General features: G+C 43.0%; 1 protein-coding gene across 1 annotated transcript in view; it reads left to right on the forward strand.

Annotated features, from left to right (window-relative positions):
* LOC124722881 (protein zyg-11 homolog B-like) overlaps positions 1–21,794 on the forward strand; it is a 233,030-nt gene that overhangs the window by 86,441 nt on the left and 124,795 nt on the right. The window contains exons 2-3 of the mRNA XM_047248018.1: positions 249–560; positions 9,431–9,625. Of these exons, the coding sequence (XP_047103974.1) occupies positions 295–560; positions 9,431–9,625 (461 nt within the window). The 5' untranslated portion in view covers positions 249–294. The remainder of the gene's footprint in view (positions 1–248; positions 561–9,430; positions 9,626–21,794) is intronic.

Raw genomic sequence — 21,794 nt, forward strand, 5'->3', positions numbered from 1 at the left:
AGGGAAAAACGTTTATTCAGTCGCCATGTTACTCTTTATTTTCAGAATTTTATGGAGCTTCTCTGATAACGTGTTGCACGTTACGGTGACTGAATTTATGCTACTATATGTTGACTCATTTAGTTCCTAAATTTTCTGTTTTTGTGGAGGGTAATTTAGAATCGAGGTAGCAACTAAGTTAAGCATACTTTATAAATATCACATGCAGTTGGGTTTATAAACATTACTAATAACTACTTCTTTTTCAGACTGCACGAAGAGTGGCAGGCTGTTGACTTCATCCATACAAACAGTATGTATGATTCACCGAGCTCCCTGCAAGATGTGTGCATTGATTTCATTTGTGAAAATTTGGAAGATTTGTGTGCCAGCCCAAGCACCACTAAGCCTCCATCATCAGGAACTGAAGCGACAAGTGGGAGCGAATGCTTGACTTTTGCAGATAATGATGTCTACTTTCATTCGGAACTGTCTGAGCAATTGCTGTGTACATTAAGTGAGAGAGGGAAACTCTCTGACAGTACTATATCGCTCTTTGATTCAAAGACAGCAAGATTAAGGTAATGGTTTATTTTGGCTGTTTATATTTACAATGTTATTGCAAGCCCTAGAGGCACAAAAATGATAACTTTTTAATTGAATCCTACAAGTTGACATAATAAATAGACAGTGTAATGGGTACTCAAACATTTGCATCAATATACAGTCTATCCCCCTCTGACAACATTGCAGACATGTATTCTTGCATGCAAATGATAAGAAAGGTGTCAAATGGCACACAGCAATAGATTGTACCGAGCATCTTGCATCCTTTGTTGCAATTAGGAAATAGTTCTTGTAGGCACTGGGGAATGAGTAAGATTCCACTTCATCATGTCCCATACGTGTTCAGTTGCTAAGGATCTGGTGGTCTTGCAGTTGTTGTACACTATGATGAGCACATTGTATTTTAGCAGCTGTCTGTGGATATGCATTGACTTGCTGAAAATGTGTATTACCTTCCTGTTGAAGAAACTGCAGTAGCACGTAGATAACAGACTGTGAAATGTAGTGAGCACTGGTTACTTTACCTTACAGAAACACCAAATGTGATTGCTAGTAGTAAATGATGGCTCCCCTCTGGGAAATGGGTGTTGTGAGTGAATACAGTCTGGAATAGGCAGCTCACCAGATCTACATCATACACGTGTACATCCATCACTCACAAACAAACAGAACCTGCTCTCATCACTGAAGACAGCAGAGTGCCATTCCACTCTCCAGTCAGTTCATTCATGATGTGACAGTAGCCATGCTCGGCAGTGCTGTGGTGTCAGTGGTAGCCTGTCCAGAGGCACATGTGATCTTATACTTGCTGCAAGCAGATGGTTCCCAATGGTCCAGGCTGACACAGCAGGTGCAATGTGTGCCTGGATTTCATCCTTGGATGATGTTCAGTTGGCCACTGCTGTTCCCACAATGCATAGATCATGATATGCATCTGTACTACTTGGACATCCAGAACTGCGTTTACAGCTGTGGGAATGTACCACAGGCCACTGTTGAAAGCAGTGATGAACTACTGGTATATTGTGCCCAAAAAGTTCAGCATTCTGTCGGTACATCCATCCAGCTTCCCACAGACCGTGTTCGAATGGCTGAAGCTGTTCAACAAGAGTACATACTCGGCAATTGGACATGGTTGTACCTTAGAATGAATGCTGCAAACACTGTTCACCTCTAAACTCAGCACAGTTACTGCCTGCAAAGTCAAAACAGAGGGCACACGGAGAGGCCTCCTGAGTGCCATCTGATAGCCGACGACCATGAAAAGTTAATCACTAACACTGCAACTCATCAGTATGCAATACTATAAACCTTGATATCACTGAACACTGTCCTTGAGGGTGTTGCATTTTCTTTTTCCAGCAGTATATGTTGAATAATTGTGATGGTAAGAACAATCATATAGTGATCACGTTAAAGAAAACTCTGATTTAGTCTTAAGTAGCATGTAATGCATTGGGAGTAAAAATGTTTAGAATGTGTGGATGATGATAAGAAATTCATGTATTACATTCGTATGACTACTGGGATGTTGATTTATCTCATAATGCATTCTCTTCTCTAACAATGCCTTTCATTGTCGAGAGTCTCAGATCTTGCTACATTTGAAAGATATGTAAGCCTGGGCTTGTTTTGTAGTGCCTTCCGCCGCCAGGGACAAAGCAGCTTATTTCATAAATTCACAGTTTAAACTCCTTTACTAAACCATGTATCACAGTAACTAAACTGCTTTGGGAATTTGAATCTTGAGTTTTACCCCTGCACCAAATTGTTCGCTCAAAATATGTTTGCTTACTAAAAACTGTTCCTTATGTAAATCATTAAAGATTTTGCATACCAGCATTGTCGTACATAACACTGAACAAGAAAGTTGATAACTGATCTTCAAACTCCTTCACTAAATGAAGCTGTGTAGTGAGTCAGTGGACTCATATTCTGTAGAAGTACAGGTTCTCTTAAATCATAACGTGAATGCTGATACGGTTCCTTTCATAAGGCTATGGATGACATCTTTGCCCATCCTTTTCCAAATCAGCTTGTTTTCTGTCTAAAATGAACTCATTGCTGACAACACATTGAACCTACATTCTTTTTTCAACTCCTTTGTTGCAAGAAATAGTAGATTTATCTTTTGTATGCAACATGTTTCACAATCTTAACCTTTAATGAGAGTCACGCAGATTTATAGTGTATAAAATATCACATCATCACACCACCTATTCAATTTTTTCACTGAAAGTAGCCATGTAACTTTGTAGTCTCTTCCTACAAAGTTAACAAGTTAGGTGACACATCAGTTAAGCCACTGGACACTCATTCTGGAGATCATTTTGAAAGAGTGCAGTTCAGATGCCTGTTCAGATCTCCAGATTATATCGTCAGTGGCTTCCTTAAATAATTTAAGGTGAATGTTGGGATGATTTCTTCAAAATGGATGGAGCAGATCTCATTCTCTCTTAACGTGGCTTCCATCTCTAATGATCTCATTGTAAACGTGTAATCCCTCCTACAAACATGAATGGAACTCCTCACTCTTGATTTCAGTTGTGGTAATCTAAATGAACAGATTTACAGCTACATACATAATCTGCAAACCACCGTATGGTGCCTGCCTTAGGGTACATTGTATCAGTACCAGCTGTTGCCATTCCTGTTCCACTCGCAAATGGAGTGTGGAAATAATGGCTGTTTATACACTTCTGAATGAACCCTTATTTCTTTCATCTTACACAAAATGAACATTAGTGACAGTAGAACCAATCTGCAGTCAACTGCAAATGCTGGTTCTTTAAATTTTCTCAATTATATTTTGTGATAAGAATGTTGTCTCCCTGTAGGGATTCCTATTTGAGTTCAAGAAGCATCTCTGTAATAGTCGTGTGTCAGTAAAACCTACCATTAACAAATCTAGCAGCACACTTCTGAATTGCTTTGACATCTTCCTTTAATCCGACCTGATGTGGAACCTAAACACTCAAGCAGTACTTGAGAATGGGTCGCACTAATGTTCTACACACTGTCTCCTTTATAGATGAGCTACACTTTCCTAGGATTCTCCCAATAAACTGAAACTGGCCAATCACCTTGCCTACTACTGGTCTTATGTGCTTTTTCCATCTCATATCATTTTGCAATATTATCCCTCAATGTTTGATCGACATCGCTGTGTCAAGTAACCCACCACTAATACTGTATTTAAACATTGCAAATGTATTTTCCCTGCTCATCGGCATTGCCTTAGGTTTTTCTACATTTAAAGCAAGCTGCCACTCATGATGACACTACAAATAAATCACATTTCCATCATCCTGTATCCTCCAAATCGCTCAACAATGACACTGTCCCTAACACTACATCATAATCAGTAGACAGCCACATATTGCTGCTCACACTATCCATCAGATCACTAATGTATTTACAGAACAAGAGCTGTCCCCTCACACTCCCTGGAGCACTCGTGACAATATCTTTGTCTCAGATGAACACTCGTCGTCCAGGCAATGTAACGGGTTGTATCACTTGAAGTCTCATATCTCGATGCCTATTTTGTATGCTTGGATCTTCATTAACAGGGAGTTGTGCAGCAGTCAAATGATGATATGTCTCTATGGTACTCTTGCATGAAATTGATTGAAACCAGAACATAGGCAGTGAGATGTGTCAGGATAACTGTTGATGAGAGTGTTGTTCACAAAAGCAAAGATCAGTGTTAGAGTCCTGATCTAACAAAAAGTTTTCTCCCTTTGTGCCCCACTCCCCCTCTTGAAAATAATTTTAATCTAATCAGTTACTTTACACTTTAAAATTTTGAAGAAAAGTGTTTATTGTTGAAATGAATTCTTCTACCAGAGTCCAGAAATGTTTTAAAATTTTCAGTTTAATTTAACACAAAAATTTAAGTCTTAGGAGTAGATGCCCCTTTCTCCAGTGAACATCAGATTCAGTATTTTCAGGTTCAGGACCTCACTTACACATCAATATTTCTTTAAGAAGTATGTTGTGAGTGAAAGCCAACAAAAATTACTGGAATTTGAATTTATTCCATTTTGTTGTGGGCATAAAGTACCCAACCATTGTTGGTACCCATTATTAAAAGTGCATTGATATTGCTAAGTGTGTACTGAAAGATATTTTCAGGTTCTGGACCCAACTTTAAAAAGTATGTTGTTAGAGTAAGTCAACAACATTTAATGAATTTCTTAATTTTTTTAGGGTGGACGTTAAGTATTCCTCCTCCCCCATACCATGGTAATGCGTGATGTGGAAAATGCGTTGGTGTTGCTAGGGTTAATGTCAGAAAATTTCAATATAAAAATGCTTCATATGTAAGTCATGGGTTTATGAGTGAGTAATTATATATATTTGACAGCTTACCTCATATATTTATTTTTTATCATTTCTGTCTTTGTGTGCACCCAGTGGTATATATTGTATATTAAATAGGACTGAAGTAATGGAGTAAGTGCCTGGTATTGTGTAGGATTCCTTGTGATCTAATGATATGTAATAGCTCAATATTGCATTGACACAAAAAGTGGATAGGAAAAGAGTTGACTCACAGTATTTTTGTAGTATTCACTGCATTCTGGTGTATTTGTTTGAGAATTTTGGACGAACAAGTCAGACAAATATGTATTTGAATTTCTCTAGAAATCCCATCAAATCAAAACTTGACAGTTCCTGCCCTTTGAATGAACGTGTTATACTGTCTATAATATACCATGAAGTTTTGTCTGCTGAAAAGTAGGAGGAGGTAACGAAAATTTTCTACAGTCTTTCATCCTTATCACCATTTCCTGCCTTAGGTAGGAAGATAAGCATTTCCTGTGAGGGAACATCCACACTACTAGACAGGTTGTCAGTCAACAAGTTGTTCAGCCTACACATATTGCTTGTAGTGTTAAGTAGTTTATTGACACCTAAAAGTAAAATACATTTTGCTGTCTAAAATTTGTACTAATCAGAGTCATGATCTCCATTAAACAACTGTCTCTTTTAGAACTAAGAAATCTTTTGATACTTATAAAAGATGCTGCAGTGTTAAAAAACAGGACTTATCACCATGAGGGCTAGAGAGACATACACATAAACAATACAGGCTATGATTATTTATGTTTAAAATACTACTAACTAGTAATGTACGGAAAATTCTAATTGAGAAGTACAAACTATTTAAGAATAGACAGATGACTCACCAAAAGGCAGGAGCACTGCATCATCGGCAGATACACAAGTGAAAGGTACAGAGCTTTGCTTTGCTAGCTTTCAGAATGAAAGTCCTTTCTCAGGCTGTAGGAGAAACGCACGCATGCACACCCTGTCTCCCTACATTGTGCTCAATTGACTGGCAGCCTGGCCACCCATGACAGATGTATCTGCAGTGATGATAACTCCTTCGCCAGTATGCTGGAGGCCTCACAAAGTCCTTCACAGTCAGGCAATACCCCCCCCCCCCCCCCCTCCCCAGACCTAATACACAAACGGATCTCCCATGTCATATCCCCACACACACCTAATTCTCACATTCATCCCAAGAACCAACCACAAAGAAGCACCCTCCTTGTCACCCAATAGCACCCAGGGCTGGAACAACTAAATAACGTCATTCATCAGGGCTTTGCCAGGGCCATGCCCTGAAATGAGGGACACCTACCCAAGATACTTCCATTCCCTCCCAAAGTGGTGTTCTGCCACTCGCCCAACTCCCACAACATCCTAGTTCATCCTTATTCCACTCCCACCCCCAATCCCCTGCCACAGAGGTCATACCCTTTCTGTAAAACCCAGATGCAAGACCTGCCCTACCCACCCATCCAGCACCTCCTACTCCAGACCCGTCACAGCCTTATCCTACCCCATCAGAGGCTATGCCACCTGTGAAAGCAGCCATGTTATATACCAGCTCAGCTGTAACCACTGCACAGCATTTTGCATTGGTATGACAACCAACCAGCTGTCAACCAGAGGGAATGGCCACTGTCAAGCTGTTGCCGAAAACAAGATAGACCACCCAGTGACACAACATGCAGCAGAGCATTACGTGCAAGATTTCAGTTGCTGCTTCACAGCCCATGCCATCTGGATCCTCCCCACCACCACCAGCTTTATGCAATTTTGTCATTTGATGTCATGATGGAGACCGTGGCTGTTGTTTGAAGACAAATGTTGATGGTGTTAGGACAGCAACCAGCCACAAATTTACTTTCAGTTTCTTTATTCAAAGGAAACCATTACCGGTTTCGAATCGTTGTGATTCATCTTCAGATGTTTCACGACAAGTAATATGTAAAAAAACACCAAATGTCATAAAGAAAGCGTGTAAACCATCTGAGGATGAATCACAACGATTCAAAACCGGTAACGGTTTCCTTTGAATAAAGGAACTGAAAGTAAATTTGTGGCTGGTTGCTGTCCTAACACCATCAACCACCAGCTTTTCTGAACCGCACAGATTGGAGTTACCCTTATTACACATCCTTTGCTCCCGTAACCTCCCTGGCATAAACCTAAGGTAATTCACTGTACCTCCACCCCCCACACTAGTGTGTGTGTGTGTGTGTGTGTGTGTGTGTGTGTGTGTGTGTGTGTGTGTGTGTGTGTGTGTGTACCCCCACTTAATACAAGTCAGCTTGTTGTGTGCAGCCATCTCATTCCCTAGTCTGTGAAATCACATGCTCAGCTGTCTGCCACCTGTCCCCTCTACCTGCACCCCTAGCTAGCCCACAGACAGCTCCTCACTCTCCCACGAGCCGCTAGACGCTTCCCCCCAACCCCCTCCCTGCCTCCTGCCACTCTCAATCCCTCACGCACCCTGCCCTGCATCCCCTTCTCACCCCAGTACGCTCACCGTGGGCCAGGAAAGAGCTGGCAGTCGAATTAGCACAACATAGGGAGAGAGGTGTGTGTGTGTGTGTGTGTGTGTGTGTGTGTGTGTGTGTGTGTTTGTCCTACAGCTTGAAAAAGGAATTTCATTCTGAAAGCTAGTAAAGCAAAGCTCTGTACCGTTTGTTTGTGTATCTGTCAACAATGCAACACTTTTGCCTTTCGGTGAATCGTCTATTCATAAATAATTCAATACTACTAACTGGGTCATTCTAGGAATAGGTCCGCCCCAGTAGCAGAGTGGTCAGCGTGACGGATTGCCGTCCTCTGGGCCCGGGTTCGATTCCCGGGTGGGTCGGAGATTTTCTCCGCTCAGGGACTGGGTGTTGTGTTGTGTTCATCATCATTTCATCCCCATCCGGCGTGCAGGTCGCCCAATGTGGCGCCGAATGTAATAAGACCTGCGATATGGCGGCCGGACCTGCCCCGCGAGGGGCCTCCCGGCTAATGACGCCAAACGCTCATTTCCATTCTAGGAATAGATCCTGTAAGAAAGCCATTGATGAATAATCTGTTAATTCTTGTAAATTCCAAACAGGAACTTGAGCAGCATGATTCAGTCATGCCCTTCACTGTCACATTGGTAAACAATATTTTCACATGAAATGTTACCATTAAGTTGATGGACTCTTTATGAGCACAAAGGCATGCACAGATCTTAAAAATATGTCACTGTGTGGGGTACTAGGTGTCTTAGTTTATTCATTAGATATTTTGCTATTAGGTATTTAGGCAAATTTATCCTGTTAACTCTGAGACTTAATGGGTAGCCTTTCTTGTATAGCTTGGAACTCCATATGTCATTATTGCCATCAGTATTTTGGAAATGACTCTTCTCACTCTGTTCTGAGTTCCTTAATTAGAACCTGCATTTGTCTGATTATCTTAGCCATAGAATACCACCTGAGTCCTAATTATATGGAATTACTGGTAAATTGTAAATGAACTAGGTGCAGGCTGTTCCTAAGTGCTGATAGAGCACGTAACTTTTGCTTGTAGTGACATAGCATGTGGTTCATTCATATGTTATGAATCTGTATGGTGAGGTAGTGTATTACAGCATGCAGTAGCTAGAAGCAGTAAGGAGGAAAAAAAGATAAATGTTGAATGACCTTGAATTTCTGAATAGGAATGAGAGTAGTGATATAATATCAGTATTTGCATTGATAATCATGAGTATCAAATCTAACAAAGGATCTTTGTTTCCACTTGTCCCCACAGCTGGGTCCCTCTCATCCTGGGTTCTGAGTGGTCTGCCTAACCTTTTGTAACCACCCCGACCTATCCATCTCTTATCTCTTAGGAAAGAACTCGTAGTTCTGAAAGTTAGGAAAGTTTTTTTTGTATATTTTCTTTTGTGTGTGTATCAGCTTTACTAAGAATTTCAGCCCCTGAAAGTAAATGATGGTCAGGCAATTTGTTGCTTTGTACTTAAGTTTTCTCAAGTGAACTTTCCTTTTGATATAGAACTTCTGTCTGTGGGAAAACTGTGATTTTGTATGTTACTGAATACAACATCTCTGCAGCAAAGTCAGTGATGGCGACAGGATGAATTTGTGAACTTGTTACTGGCCATAAAACTGATGGCGTTGAAAAGAGTGACACTCAGTCGCATATTTGAAACTTGGTGCACTTTGTGAAGATCTTGAAGAGCTGATCCATCTCACTCACAGGTGCAGTGGTAGCTTTGATGTAAAATCATCACTCACCAATGTGCCAGTGCAAAAATTGTAAATATTTTAGAGGAATGCGTTGTGCTGAACAGTTGGCCTATTGCAACATTATTTGACTGTGAAATTTGTGGTTCCATTTTACATAAGAAGACGGTTTGGTTATAAGCTACTCACTGTCACCATTAACAGCAAACCCAGTTATGGAGGCTTTTTAAGAGATCGCTCTGCTCTTGTCATCTCCACCTGTGCACTAAATGCTGTTTGCGTTATGTGGACAAAATGTTTCATTATTGGGCCAGTGTTTGTAAACTAATTATCTTTTCTTCCAGGCATGTGAGAATTAAAAATGCAAGTTCTTTATCAACAAAAGGCTTACGTGTTTTAAAAACACATAAAATATCTTGTTTGGAAGCTGTAAGTTTGAAAGTAACAGTGAATGAACTTATTGGCTGCCTGGGAGAATGGACGTTGCAGAATTTGAGATCTCTAAATGTTGCAAGAAGTAGCTTCATAAATGGCTCAAAGTGAGTACTTTGCAATGATATTCTGATACTTGTTTATTTCCAGAAAATAGCCATTGTTAAATGTCTATTTGTTACATTACATCTTGGAGCCTTGAGCAAGATTGACGTTGCCTAGAAACAACTTGTGAGGAACAGCTAATTTTATTTGATGTCTGTTATGATTACCCTGAATATTTAGTGAAATAAATTTTATTAGATGCAAATTTGCAGGAAATGTTCAATGGGTAGCAGTTGTTCTTACAGGCACAACAATAAACCGTTGTTCTGCAGCCAAACACTAATTTTTTGTATATTGTTTGCACAACATATTGTGAAATATTTCTGAATTTTTAAACAGTTGACTGACTAAGGACCCAATATATTGCAGTAACAATGTGATTGATACAATGAGGAAATGGTGTGTGTATCAAAATTCTTTTCTGTATAATTTTTTATAGGAATTTGTAGTATTTTCATTAGTGCATTAGCAAGAAGATACTGTAAACATTTCTTCAGTTTTATGTGCTTAATGTTCCTGAACGCTCAAAACCTACAATAAATCAAATGGACACAAAGCCGTCATTAAAAATTGCACTTAACTGTGAGAATCATTTATCAAAATAGGTAAGAAAAGTAACATATATAGAATGATCAAAGGCTACTAGTAAAAATTTCCCTTTAACATTTTTTAACATCTAATAACAATGCCCGGTGGAATGATTGTAATGTGTTACTTATAAAGAGACAATGAGTTTGAAATATCTCAAACACAAATAAAAATGATAAGAACAGGGAAAATTTTATAGAAATGAAGAAATGTGCATCGAAAGGACTCAGGAAGCTCGGAGTACAAATAAAAGATCAACTAATGTCAGTTGGGTCATATTTTAAGCAGAACAGCACAATGGACTTTTCTAAAACATTCAAAAATAGATTAAAGAAGTACACACCAACAAGTTTGTAGGTTATAGATCCAAAAACACAAAGGACTGTAAATAATAACACAAAGAACTGCAGAATACTATTAGGCTACTTAAAAGAACTATGCAGCCGTCCACCAGAAGAAGAATTTCATTTTGATAATGTAATCTAAATATAAGAAGATATAGAGCCAACAGCAATAGAGGAAATCAGAGCAATCATAAAACAACTTAAAAATAACAAAGCATCAGGAGAATACAGTGTACAGTAGTTGCTGAGTTGTAGAACATTATGCTGTGTCTAACAGAAATCATTAATGAAATTTGGACAACAAACATCTTACTATCAGAATGGATGTCAGCATTAATATATCCACTACATAAAAATGGAAAGAAAACTGATCCTAATAATTACAGAGGAATGTCCCTCTTGAAGAAACACATCAAAAGTAAAATTTGTGAGGGTACTGTCAAAACCTTTTGAAATAAAATCAGGAGTAATACAGGAAGATGGTTTATCACCTCTGCTTTTCAACTGCGCATTAGAGAAGGTAGTGAGGGAATGGAGAAAATCCATCTCTGAGAGTATTCTAGTAGGAAAAAAACCTGACTAAAATCACCATAGACTGTCTAGCTTTTGCAGATGACATGGCATTAATTACTGACTTACTGAATAATGCCAAAGAACAAATCACAGAACCACAGAAACAAGCAGACAAAATAGCACTAAAAATATCATTTGGAAAAAAAACACACTTCTTGACAAGTATCAGTGATGCCTTAAAATTCATACACTCCTGGAAATTGAAATAAGAACACCGTGAATTCATTGTCCCAGGAAGGGGAAACTTTATTGACACATTCCTGGGGTCAGATACATCACATGATCACACTGACAGAACCACAGGCACATAGACACAGGCAACAGAGCATGCACAATGTCTGCACTAGTACAGTGTATATCCACCTTTCGCAGCAACGCAGAATGCTATTCTCCCATGGAGACGATCCTAGAGATGCTGGATGTAGTCCTGTGGAGCGGCTTGCCATGCCATTTCCACCTGGTGCCTCAGTTGGACCAGCGTTCATGCTGGACGTGCAGACCGCGTGAGACGACGCTTCATCCAGTCCCAAACATGCTCAATGGGGGACAGATCTGGAGATCTTGCTGGCCAGGGTAGTTGACTTACACCTTCTAGAGCACGTTGGGTGGCACGGGATACATGCGGACGTGCATTGTCCTGTTGGAACAGCAAGTTCCCTTGCTGGTCTAGGAATGGTAGAACGATGGGTTCGATGACGGTTTGGATGTACCGTGCACTATTCAGTGTCCCCTCGACGATCACCAGTGGTGTATGGCCAGTGTAGGAGATCGCTCCCCACACCATGATGCCGGGTGTTGGCCCTGTGTGCCTCGGTCGTATGCAGTCCTGATTGTGGTGCTCACATGCACGGCGCCAAACACGCATACGACCATCATTGGCACCAAGGCAGAAGTGACTCTCATCGCTGAAGACGATACGTCTCCATTCGTCCCTTCATTCATGCCTGTCGCGACACCACTGGAGGCGGGCTGCACGATGTTGGGGCGTGAGCGGAAGACGGCCTAACGGTGTGCGGGACCGTAGCCCAGCTTCATGGAGACGGTTGCGAATGGTCCTCGCCGATACCCCAGGAGCAACAGTGTCCCTAATTTGCTGGGAAGTGGTGGTGCGGTCCCCTACAGCACTGCGTAGGATCCTACGGTCTTGGCGTGCATCCGTGCGTCGCTGCGGTCCGGTCCCAGGTCAACGGGCACGTGCACCTTCCGCCGACCACTGGCGACAACATCGATGTACTGTGGAGACCTCACGCCCCACGTGTTGAGCAATTCGGCGGTACGTCCACCCGGCCTCCCGCATGCCCACTATACGCCCTCGCTCAAAGTCCGTCAACTGCACATACGGTTCACGTCCACGCTGTCGCGGCATGCTACCAGTGTTAAAGACTGCGATGGAGCTCCGTATGCCACGGCAAACTGGCTGACACTGACGGCGGCGGTGCACAAATGCTGCGCAGCTAGCGCCATTCGACGGCCAACACCGCGGTTCCTGGTGTGTCCGCTGTGCCGTGCGTGTGATCATTGCTTGTACAGCACTCTCGCAGTGTCCGGAGCAAGTATGGTGGGTCTGACACACCGGTGTCAATGTGTTCTTTTTTCCATTTCCAGGAGTGTAACAACACAATATCTAAAACAAACTGTTTTAAGTATGTAGGAGAATGGATAACAAGTAACAAGCAATACAAAAGAAAAGATAGCTATAGAAAATAGTGTATATGGAATGTGAAGGGCATTACATACGACAAAACACACACAAGGTGTAGGGACGGATTCCTAACTGGAAATGGAGGGAAAAAGGTCGTATAAACATGTGTCCGGAAATGCATCGTTGTTACGGTAGATGGCACTGACGAATGAACATTCCTCTGACCATGTACTGCGTGTTCCTTGTGTTTGTATGTTGCAGACTGTGTGATTGACACAGTGTACTGTAAGCAGCAGAATGGTCCAGTATTCATGTCGGGAACAAGCCAGCATGGTGTTTGTGTACGGCCAAGAAGATGGAAACGGTTGAGACGAAGCACGGCTGTACCAAAACAAGTACCCTCACAGGCACCAACCACATCACACATTTCAAGCCCTTTTTGGGCATTTGTTTGATCATGGGTCCATTCAGACAGATGAATGTGCAAGGAGGTGGCGGACTGTGCATACACCATATCTGGAGGACTGGTTCTACAGGATATTGGGACAAACCCTAGTGTGAGCTCCAGCCGAGTGGCCCACCAACATGGTGTAAGCCAAAGCACGGATATGTGTATCGTCCATGATGGCCATTTCTGTTCCTATCACCTTCACCAAGTGCAAGGATTTTCTTCTATGGCAAAGATTTTGTCGATGGTTTTTCCACCAGAGCATCACAATTGTGGGATTTCTGTCATTATTCCTAGTCCTCTTTACAGATGACACAACCTTTACCAGAACTGGTATCATCAATCTGCATAATCATCATCTGTGGATGACAGACAATCCTCAGGGAATGGGTGAGGCATCCCATCAGCATAGGTTCAGCATCAGTGTACGGGCAGGGACTCTTGGTGGCCACATAATTAGACCAGTTATTATTCCACAACACCTTGATGGAGGAACGTACCAGGCTTCCGGTGGAATACGCTGCCTGGACTGCTTGAAAAAGTGCCTTTGGCAATACGACAGGTTATGTGGTTTTTGCATGCTGGAGCACCACACCAGTTCTGCATTACAGTTCGCCGACTCCTCAACATCTTCTCTGGGTGTTGGATAGGATGCAGAGGTCCTGTAACATGGCCACTAGATCACCAGACTTAAACCCCTGGATTTTTACCTCTGGGGGCATCAAAAAGCATTGTGTATGCTGAACCAGTTCCTGATGTGCAGACCTTTCAACAGCGTGTTTATGACGCCTGTGACACTATTTAGAGAGAGGTCAGAACATGCAAAAGAGTGTGTCAGTCCACAATGTGATGCGAGAATGTGTGCACTGCATCCCATGGAGGCCACGTGAATATCTATTGTGACATGGATGCCATGCAGCTATGTACTCTGTTCTTGGATGATTTGTTGTCATTGCACACACACCGTGCATTTCTGCACAAATGTGTGTATGATCTTCTTCCTCCATTTCCACTCAGGAATCTATCCCTGCAGTATGTAGGTTTTATTAATTTTCACCCTGTATAACAGAAAAGTCATTGTCCTGGGACACAGAAATGAGACACTATCAAGCAGTACTGAGGCATGGAACACTGTGTGCAGCAAAAACACCACTTAAACTAACAAGATTGGGGATCCTGAAAAGTTGAAAGAAGAACTGTAAGGAAACTACAGGAACTAGAAGTAATGGTAGTATTGAATACAAATTAAGATCAAACAGAAAGCTGTATTTAAAAATGGGAAAGCTAACTGATGTAATGAGGAAAAGAAGACTACAGTTTTATGAAAATACGTACTGAATGGATACTAACTGACTAATCAAGCAGACCTTCAACTTATTAAACAGCTACAACTCTAAACCCGCATGGTTCACTGAAATTGACAAAGACATGAAAAATACTGAAATTAGAATATCCATAACAGATAACAGAATACTATTTAGAGAAACAACACAAAAGGCAGAATTTCAGGAAAGGAGGAGGCCTGCAAAAGGAAGTAAGTGTACCCACAAGGAAACAAAACTCTCGCAGGGTGAGGGAAGTCTGGGAATTAAACACAAAGAACAAAACCGAAGGGTTATTCAAATAAATAATCACTATGATTATCCATAGCTTCCATTGGTAAAGAACATTGGGAATAGGACCTACAGTACTATCTTTGAAGCCATTTAAATGTGGCTATGGGAGCCATAGAATCATCAGAACATTTTTATGAAATATATTTCTGGTACCAATGAGCAATAGTCTCTTGTGTACATGAGCTCACAATCACTGTGGATTTCTCATGGAAAAAGAAAAGCCAACTAGCAATTTGGTACAATGGTTAAAGACACTGGGCTTGTGCTCTTGAGGAAAAGAGTTTAATGCCCATGCAGATGTACATTTTCCATAGTTTCACTAGATCAGTTAAGGTATGTAGGCATTGTTTCTTTGAGAAGGATAAGGCTGATGTCGTGGTAACTATATATGTTGATACAACAAACACAAATACTATTCTAATGTTGCAAAGTGTGGGTTGTCACAAAGATTGTCAAGCTTGAGAATGTGACATTAAGCTATGTATTTTTTCCCATTTTCACTGAATTGCCTGTTTAGTTGGTTATGTAATTTATATACGCTGTTTTAATAGAAGGAAGGTTTTCATGACCAGATGACATGGGTGCTGGTAAACCTTTTGGGGTATAAGGTCATGGTCCATGAAACTCTTCTGTTTCTAACGTTTCATCCAGAACTGTGCTGGACATCTTCATAGGCATTGCTCCTCCGTTGAGTCTTGTCGGCAAGACGCAATGGAGGAACGATGTCTCTGAAGATATCCAGGGCAGTTATGGATGAAACGTTAGGAACAGAAGTGTTTTGTCGACCATGCCCTTATCCCCCAAAAGTTTACCTGCAGCACTACACTGTTTTGATCACTACCTTGTACTCTACATGTGAATAGAACTTGCATCACAATTTATGTCTGGATTATGTGACCTTATTTCTTGCAGAGAAACAGTTCATTGTGACTTACATTAAACACTTATTTTCTGTCTACCAGATGCAGTCCTATGGCACCTGGTTTCTTCTTTGTGAAGTATGTACCTAATTCTGCATTTCCTGGTGGACTGTTTTTTATGTTCAGATATCAACCGGAAAGCATAATGACTAATAAATAATGCTGGGATTGTAATTATCTTAAGTAATCTATAATTCAATGAACAAGTATGTTATTAAAATGTGTCATCAGGTTTGTCATGGTTTGACTTTTTAAAATAATGCATTAGAAAGAGCACTTGTTTAAGATTTGATGCATCAATATTGTCATGATGTTAATGCACTGCCAATCTTTTCTTTTTTGCAAACTGAATGCCAACATCAGCCATCTAGAGTGGTTTCCTCACAATTTTATGGTTGCATATTCCATATGAAGCCAACAGCCTTGCCACAGTGGTAACACTGGCTCTCGTCAGGTCACTTAAGTTAAGCAAGTGTACCACTTGAACGGGTCACCATCGGGATATGCCAAGTGGGGTGCACTCAGCCCTTGTGAGGCCAGTTGAGGAGCTACTTGGTTGAGGAGTAGCGGCACCGGTCATGAAAACTGACGACGGTTGGGAGAGTGGTGTGCTGACCACATGCCCCTCTGTAACAGCATCTGGTGACGCTTAAGAGCTGAAGATGACACAGTGGCCAGTCAGTACCGCTGGGCCTTCAGGGCCTGTATGGATGGTGTTTGTTTGTATATTCTGTATGAATGTTAGTTGTATGCACTTGTCATGCCAGTTTTCCAGTGTTTGAGCTGAATTTTCTCCTAACGTTAAGTACAATTTAATGTTTACTTTCTGGCCCCAAATAAGACCTTTTTTTATGGGACCAGAGGTGTGATAATCACATGGGGAGAGATCAGGACTATTCGATGGGTACTCGAGTGTCTCACACTTGAGTTAGTGAACCTTCTGTGCTACGACATTTGTAATGTGGGGATGTGCGTGTGAAGCAGCAGCATTCCTGTTGCAGTTTCCCTGGATATTTCACTGTAACTGCACACCATAATTTATCCAGCATTGTGCTGTATTGTTCCCCAGTGATGGAGATGCTGGGTTCCTTGAAGTCAATAAGTAATGGTCCTCGGCAATCAAAGAACAGGGTGAGCATTGCCTTTCCAGCAGATGGCTGGCTCTTGAACTTTGTGCGATGATGGATGACTCTAGTGCATCGTCAATGCTCAGCCTTTTATCACCTGCAACAGTGCACTCAAGGATCATGTTGTGTTCACCACTGAAATGCACCAGGTCCTTCAGGCAAACAGCCATCCAGTTCATTTTTGTCCAGCATTGAATGCCTGGGGTATCAGTTGGCTGCAGACCTTACAGCAGTGTAACTCCTGCTGGATAATGTGTTGCACACTGCTGAAGCTGATGTTGAAATCCTTTGCTAGCACGCAAATGGTTATGTGCTGGTTCACTCTAATTGCATCATCAACTGCCCACATTTTGTTTGTAGTCGATGAGGCTGGCCTCCCACATTTACTGTTGTTTTGTGTCAAATTGCGATCAGCATGGAATGTGGTGCACCATTTCACAACAATGATTTTAGGCAGACATGCTGCCCCATGAACATTCTTCATGCTCCGATGGATGTCTACTGGTGTTTGTCCTCCAGCAGCCAAAAAAAAAGTAACAGCATCTTGGTCCTGTTCGGGCAGATTTGGTATTTACGTCATCATAATTCACATATCTACATTTACTGCATGCATGTTGGAAAGACATGAATGCCACAGTATCCCTCGCCTACACGTTGTTACCCATATACCGGCATTGGAGTCGTGTTACATTGCAGATATGCTGCAGCAGTGTCGGAATGCTACTAATGATCGAGAAGAAAGGCTGCCAGTCACTGCTGCTCTGCAGCAGTGGTATCCCTTCCACATGGTTGGCCACTAGACAGCCATATTTATACCCCCCTAGATCAACCAGTCATCATTGAAACAGCTGGATTGTGTTAGGGTGCCCAGACTGTGACAGTACTGCCATGAAGTCAACACTATACCGATGATGCAATTGCCACCCCTCACCAGACTGTGAGCTGCAGACTGCCACATGACTGCCTAGCCACTTGGCAGCTCTGCATCTCCAGCGGACTGTGTTTCTGGGATCCTGCCACTACCTCACACTCTGAAGCAAGAACAAGGATCCTCCCAGCTCCGTGCCGGCAGGGTTTGACTCTGGACCTCACTGCCATTTGCTGCATCATAGGGGCACTCGGTCATCATGTTAAAAGTTGTTGTCTGAATGCAAGGGGAGCTGAGAGATGTGACTGCTGCTGCCTATTCTGCATCTGGCATGGTGGCATTCTCTGAGTAAGCACGCCACCTTCAATTTGTGTATGTACGCTGCAGGGCTGTCCCCCATTTCTGCTGTGTCACCGTGGGGAGAAAATGGGCTGATGCCAGGCCACATTTGGGATAAGGACATGCCCATGATATTTCTCAAGTCTAATGAAATAATAAATAATTGTTATGCTCACCATTTGTTGGACTGCAGCCATCCACTACACACTCCTGTCTACCTGCTCCAGCCGTACGAACCCAGGGCACTCCAGGTGGGAGCTGAGTGCCTCCTGAAAAACATGAAGATGGCTCTCACCTCCAAGTAGCAGCCACCACACCTCAAACTGCTACGTTAGAGAATAGTGTAGGGAGTGCATTATCTTAGCCACGATAGACTCTGAGTCAATACCCTAGTGATGGGAACAGTCTAATGAAAGCAATTGATTGTCGGAAAACAATTGACTCAAGCAGTTGTACTTATACGTATGGGTTGAATAAATCTTTTTTTGTGTGTGAAACGTCTCTGAAAACAACCAATTCAGTCAGTTGTAGCTTTACATATAGTTTGGATTATTATTCATTCATTTCTTTTGAATGAAAACAGATTACGGGAGCAACCAAATGAAAACAGTCGATTCAGTTTGTTGTAGTTTTGCATATTGGTTGAATTACGAAGTCTTTCTTTTGAAGTAAAACTTGTATGTTATTTTTCTGTCGATTGGACCATGTGTTAGAGAGCTGTCCAGGGTGGAACCAGTCTTTTCATCATTTAAAACTGATTAAAATATTGCTTTGGATCAAGTTCTTCCAGATGCAGTTAACATGTAACTACTTAAGCTGATGTGTCTCTGATGGTATGAAGTTGAGCATAAAAGTCGCTTACGAGCACGTGACAAAAAAAGGGACATTGCCAAATTTTAGCGACTGATTGCATTCCATTTTATTGAGAAGATGTGATATGATGGCCAGCAATTAAAAATCAGCCATTTGTTTATGCGTAAAGTAGATATATTGTGCAGAAAATTGCATTACCAGCTGTGAATAAATCATACTCGCACACACAAATCATGTTACATTTCACGGGCATGAAGGAATACTAGTCACATTCACACATTAATACTTCAAATTTCATAGTTCAGACTCTCTCAAGCCCTCGCTCTAAACAGTCTGCAGTCATGTTCTCACCCCCCCCCCCCCCTCCCCCCTCTCTGGACCTCTGTGAGAGACAATCTGATCCTCAGTGCATTTGGTTCTGAGTGGGAGTTTTCACTCGTTCCAGCATTTGTTAAATTATCATTGCTGCCTGCACTGTGGAGACCCCGGGCTTGGCTGACCATATGGTGGCAGGGTTAGGTTGAGGCAGTGGGTTGACATTCAGATGATGCTAAAGGAAACATCATTAATAGTCATATACACTCCTGGAAATGGAAAAAAGAACACATTGACACCGGTGTGTCAGACCCACCATACTTGCTCCGGACACTGCGAGAGGCCTGTACAAGCAATGATCACATGCACGGCACAGCGGACACACCAGGAACCGCGGTGTTGGACGTCGAATGGCGCTAGCTGCGCAGCATTTGTGCACCGCCGCCGTCAGTGTCAGCCAGTTTGCCGTGGCATACGGAGCTCCATCGCAGTCTTTAACACTGGTAGCATGCCGCAACAGCGTGGACGTGAACCGTATGTGCAGTTGACGGACTTTGAGCGAGGGCGTATAGTGGGCATGCGGGAGGCCGGGTGGACGTACCGCCTAATTGCTCAACACGTGGGGCGTGAGGTCTCCACAGTACATCGATGTTGTCGCCAGTGGTCGGCGGAAGGTGCACGTGCCCGTCGACCTGGGACCGGACCGCAGCGACGCACGGATGCACGCCAAGACCGTAGGATCCTACGCAGTGCCGTAGGGGACCGCACCGCCACTTCCCAGCAAATTAGGGACACTGTTGCTCCTGGGGTATCGGCGAGGACCATTCGCAACCGTCTCCATGAAGCTGGGCTACGGTCCCGCACACCGTTAGGCCGTCTTCCGCTCACGCCCCAACATCGTGCAGCCCGCCTCCAGTGGTGTCGCGACAGGCGTGAATGGAGGGACGAATGGAGACGTGTCGTCTTCAGCGATGAGAGTCGCTTCTGCCTTGGTGCCAATGATGGTCGTATGCGTGTTTGGCGCCGTGCAGGTGAGCGCCACAATCAGGACTGCATACGACCGAGGCACACAGGGCCAACACCCGGCATCATGGTGTGGGGAGCGATCTCCTACACTGGCCGTACACCACTGGTGATCGTCGAGGGGACACTGAATAGTGCACGGTACATCCAAACCGTCATCGAACCCATCGTTCTACCATTCCTAGACCGGCAAGGGAACTTGATGTTCCAGCAGGACAATGCACGTCCGCATGTATCCCGTGCCACCCAACGTGCTCTAGAAGGTGTAAGTCAACTACCCTGGCCAGCAAGATCTCCGGATCTGTCCCCCATTGAGCATGTTTGGGACTGGATGAAGCGTCGTCTCACGCGGTCTGCACGTCCAGCACGAACGCTGGTCCAACTGAGGCGCCAGGTGGAAATGGCATGGCAAGCCGTTCCACAGGACTACATCCAGCATCTCTACGATCGTCTCCATGGGAGAATAGCAGCCTGCATTGCTGCGAAAGGTGGATATACACTGTACTAGTGCCGACATTGTGCATGCTCTGTTGCCTGTGTCTATGTGCCTGTGGTTCTGTCAGTGTGATCATGTGATGTATCTGACCCCAGGAATGTGTCAATAAAGTTTCCCCTTCCTGGGACAATGAATTCACGGTGTTCTTATTTCAATTTCCAGGAGTGTATTTTATTAGTGAAAAACTACAATTCTCATAGCAATGCTCCGCAGTGGAGCACAGCACCGCTGATGTAACAGGTGGCCAGTGACTCGCTTGATGACAGCAGTGAGGCAGGAATGCTGATACTCAGAGTCTGAAGTGCACATGCCCTCTCTGCAGGGCAGCACACGCTGGTAGGCACAGAGACTTCCCATGATTCTTGTAGCAGAAGACAGTGCTCTACATTGGGGCCTGCTCTTGGTAGCAGAGGTGTGCAGCAGCAGTATGCCCAGCTAAGTATAGGTGCTGAAGCTACTGCACTGCCCTGGACTCTAACTGCTGTCCCCCAAGTCAGAAGATTGGCTGCAGCTGGGTGAGCCTGGAGGTAGGCCACCAGCTAGAAACGGCTAAGTCCACTGTGGTGGACTTAAGACCACTTACGGGTATGCCATTGGTGGAGGCCAAGTCTTGTGGTGGGTGCCTGCAGAACCATGTCACTCCGGTGCCTGGCATAGTCCTCCCTGTGTAGGTGGTGTTACCAGACTGTGATCCCTTTGCATAGAAATGATGGGTTTTTATACAGGGTCGGCATCTGCTTGTTTTGGTGAAGCACCATTTCCAACCATATACATCACAACAAGCCTGTATCTCGGAGGTGTAATAACTGGCCTGCTGATCCCCTGTCTTTCTGCTTTATCAACGTTATTGAGTCACTGGTACTGAGTTCAAGTGCCCATGTGGAACGTTAACTGGTGGTGTTACTGCCACTAATGTAAGGATATTTTGGTCCGCTTCAGGTGTGTCTGCTCCCCTGGACTCTTATTTTACACAACAGTGCCAAAAAATTTGTCTTATATGAATTCTGTTCATGTCACCTCAGCATTTACCAAAAGAGCATTATGAGTGATGGTGCAAAG

This window comes from Schistocerca piceifrons, chromosome X (assembly GCF_021461385.2).
Source record: "Schistocerca piceifrons isolate TAMUIC-IGC-003096 chromosome X, iqSchPice1.1, whole genome shotgun sequence".
Taxonomy (NCBI): domain Eukaryota; kingdom Metazoa; phylum Arthropoda; class Insecta; order Orthoptera; family Acrididae; genus Schistocerca; species Schistocerca piceifrons.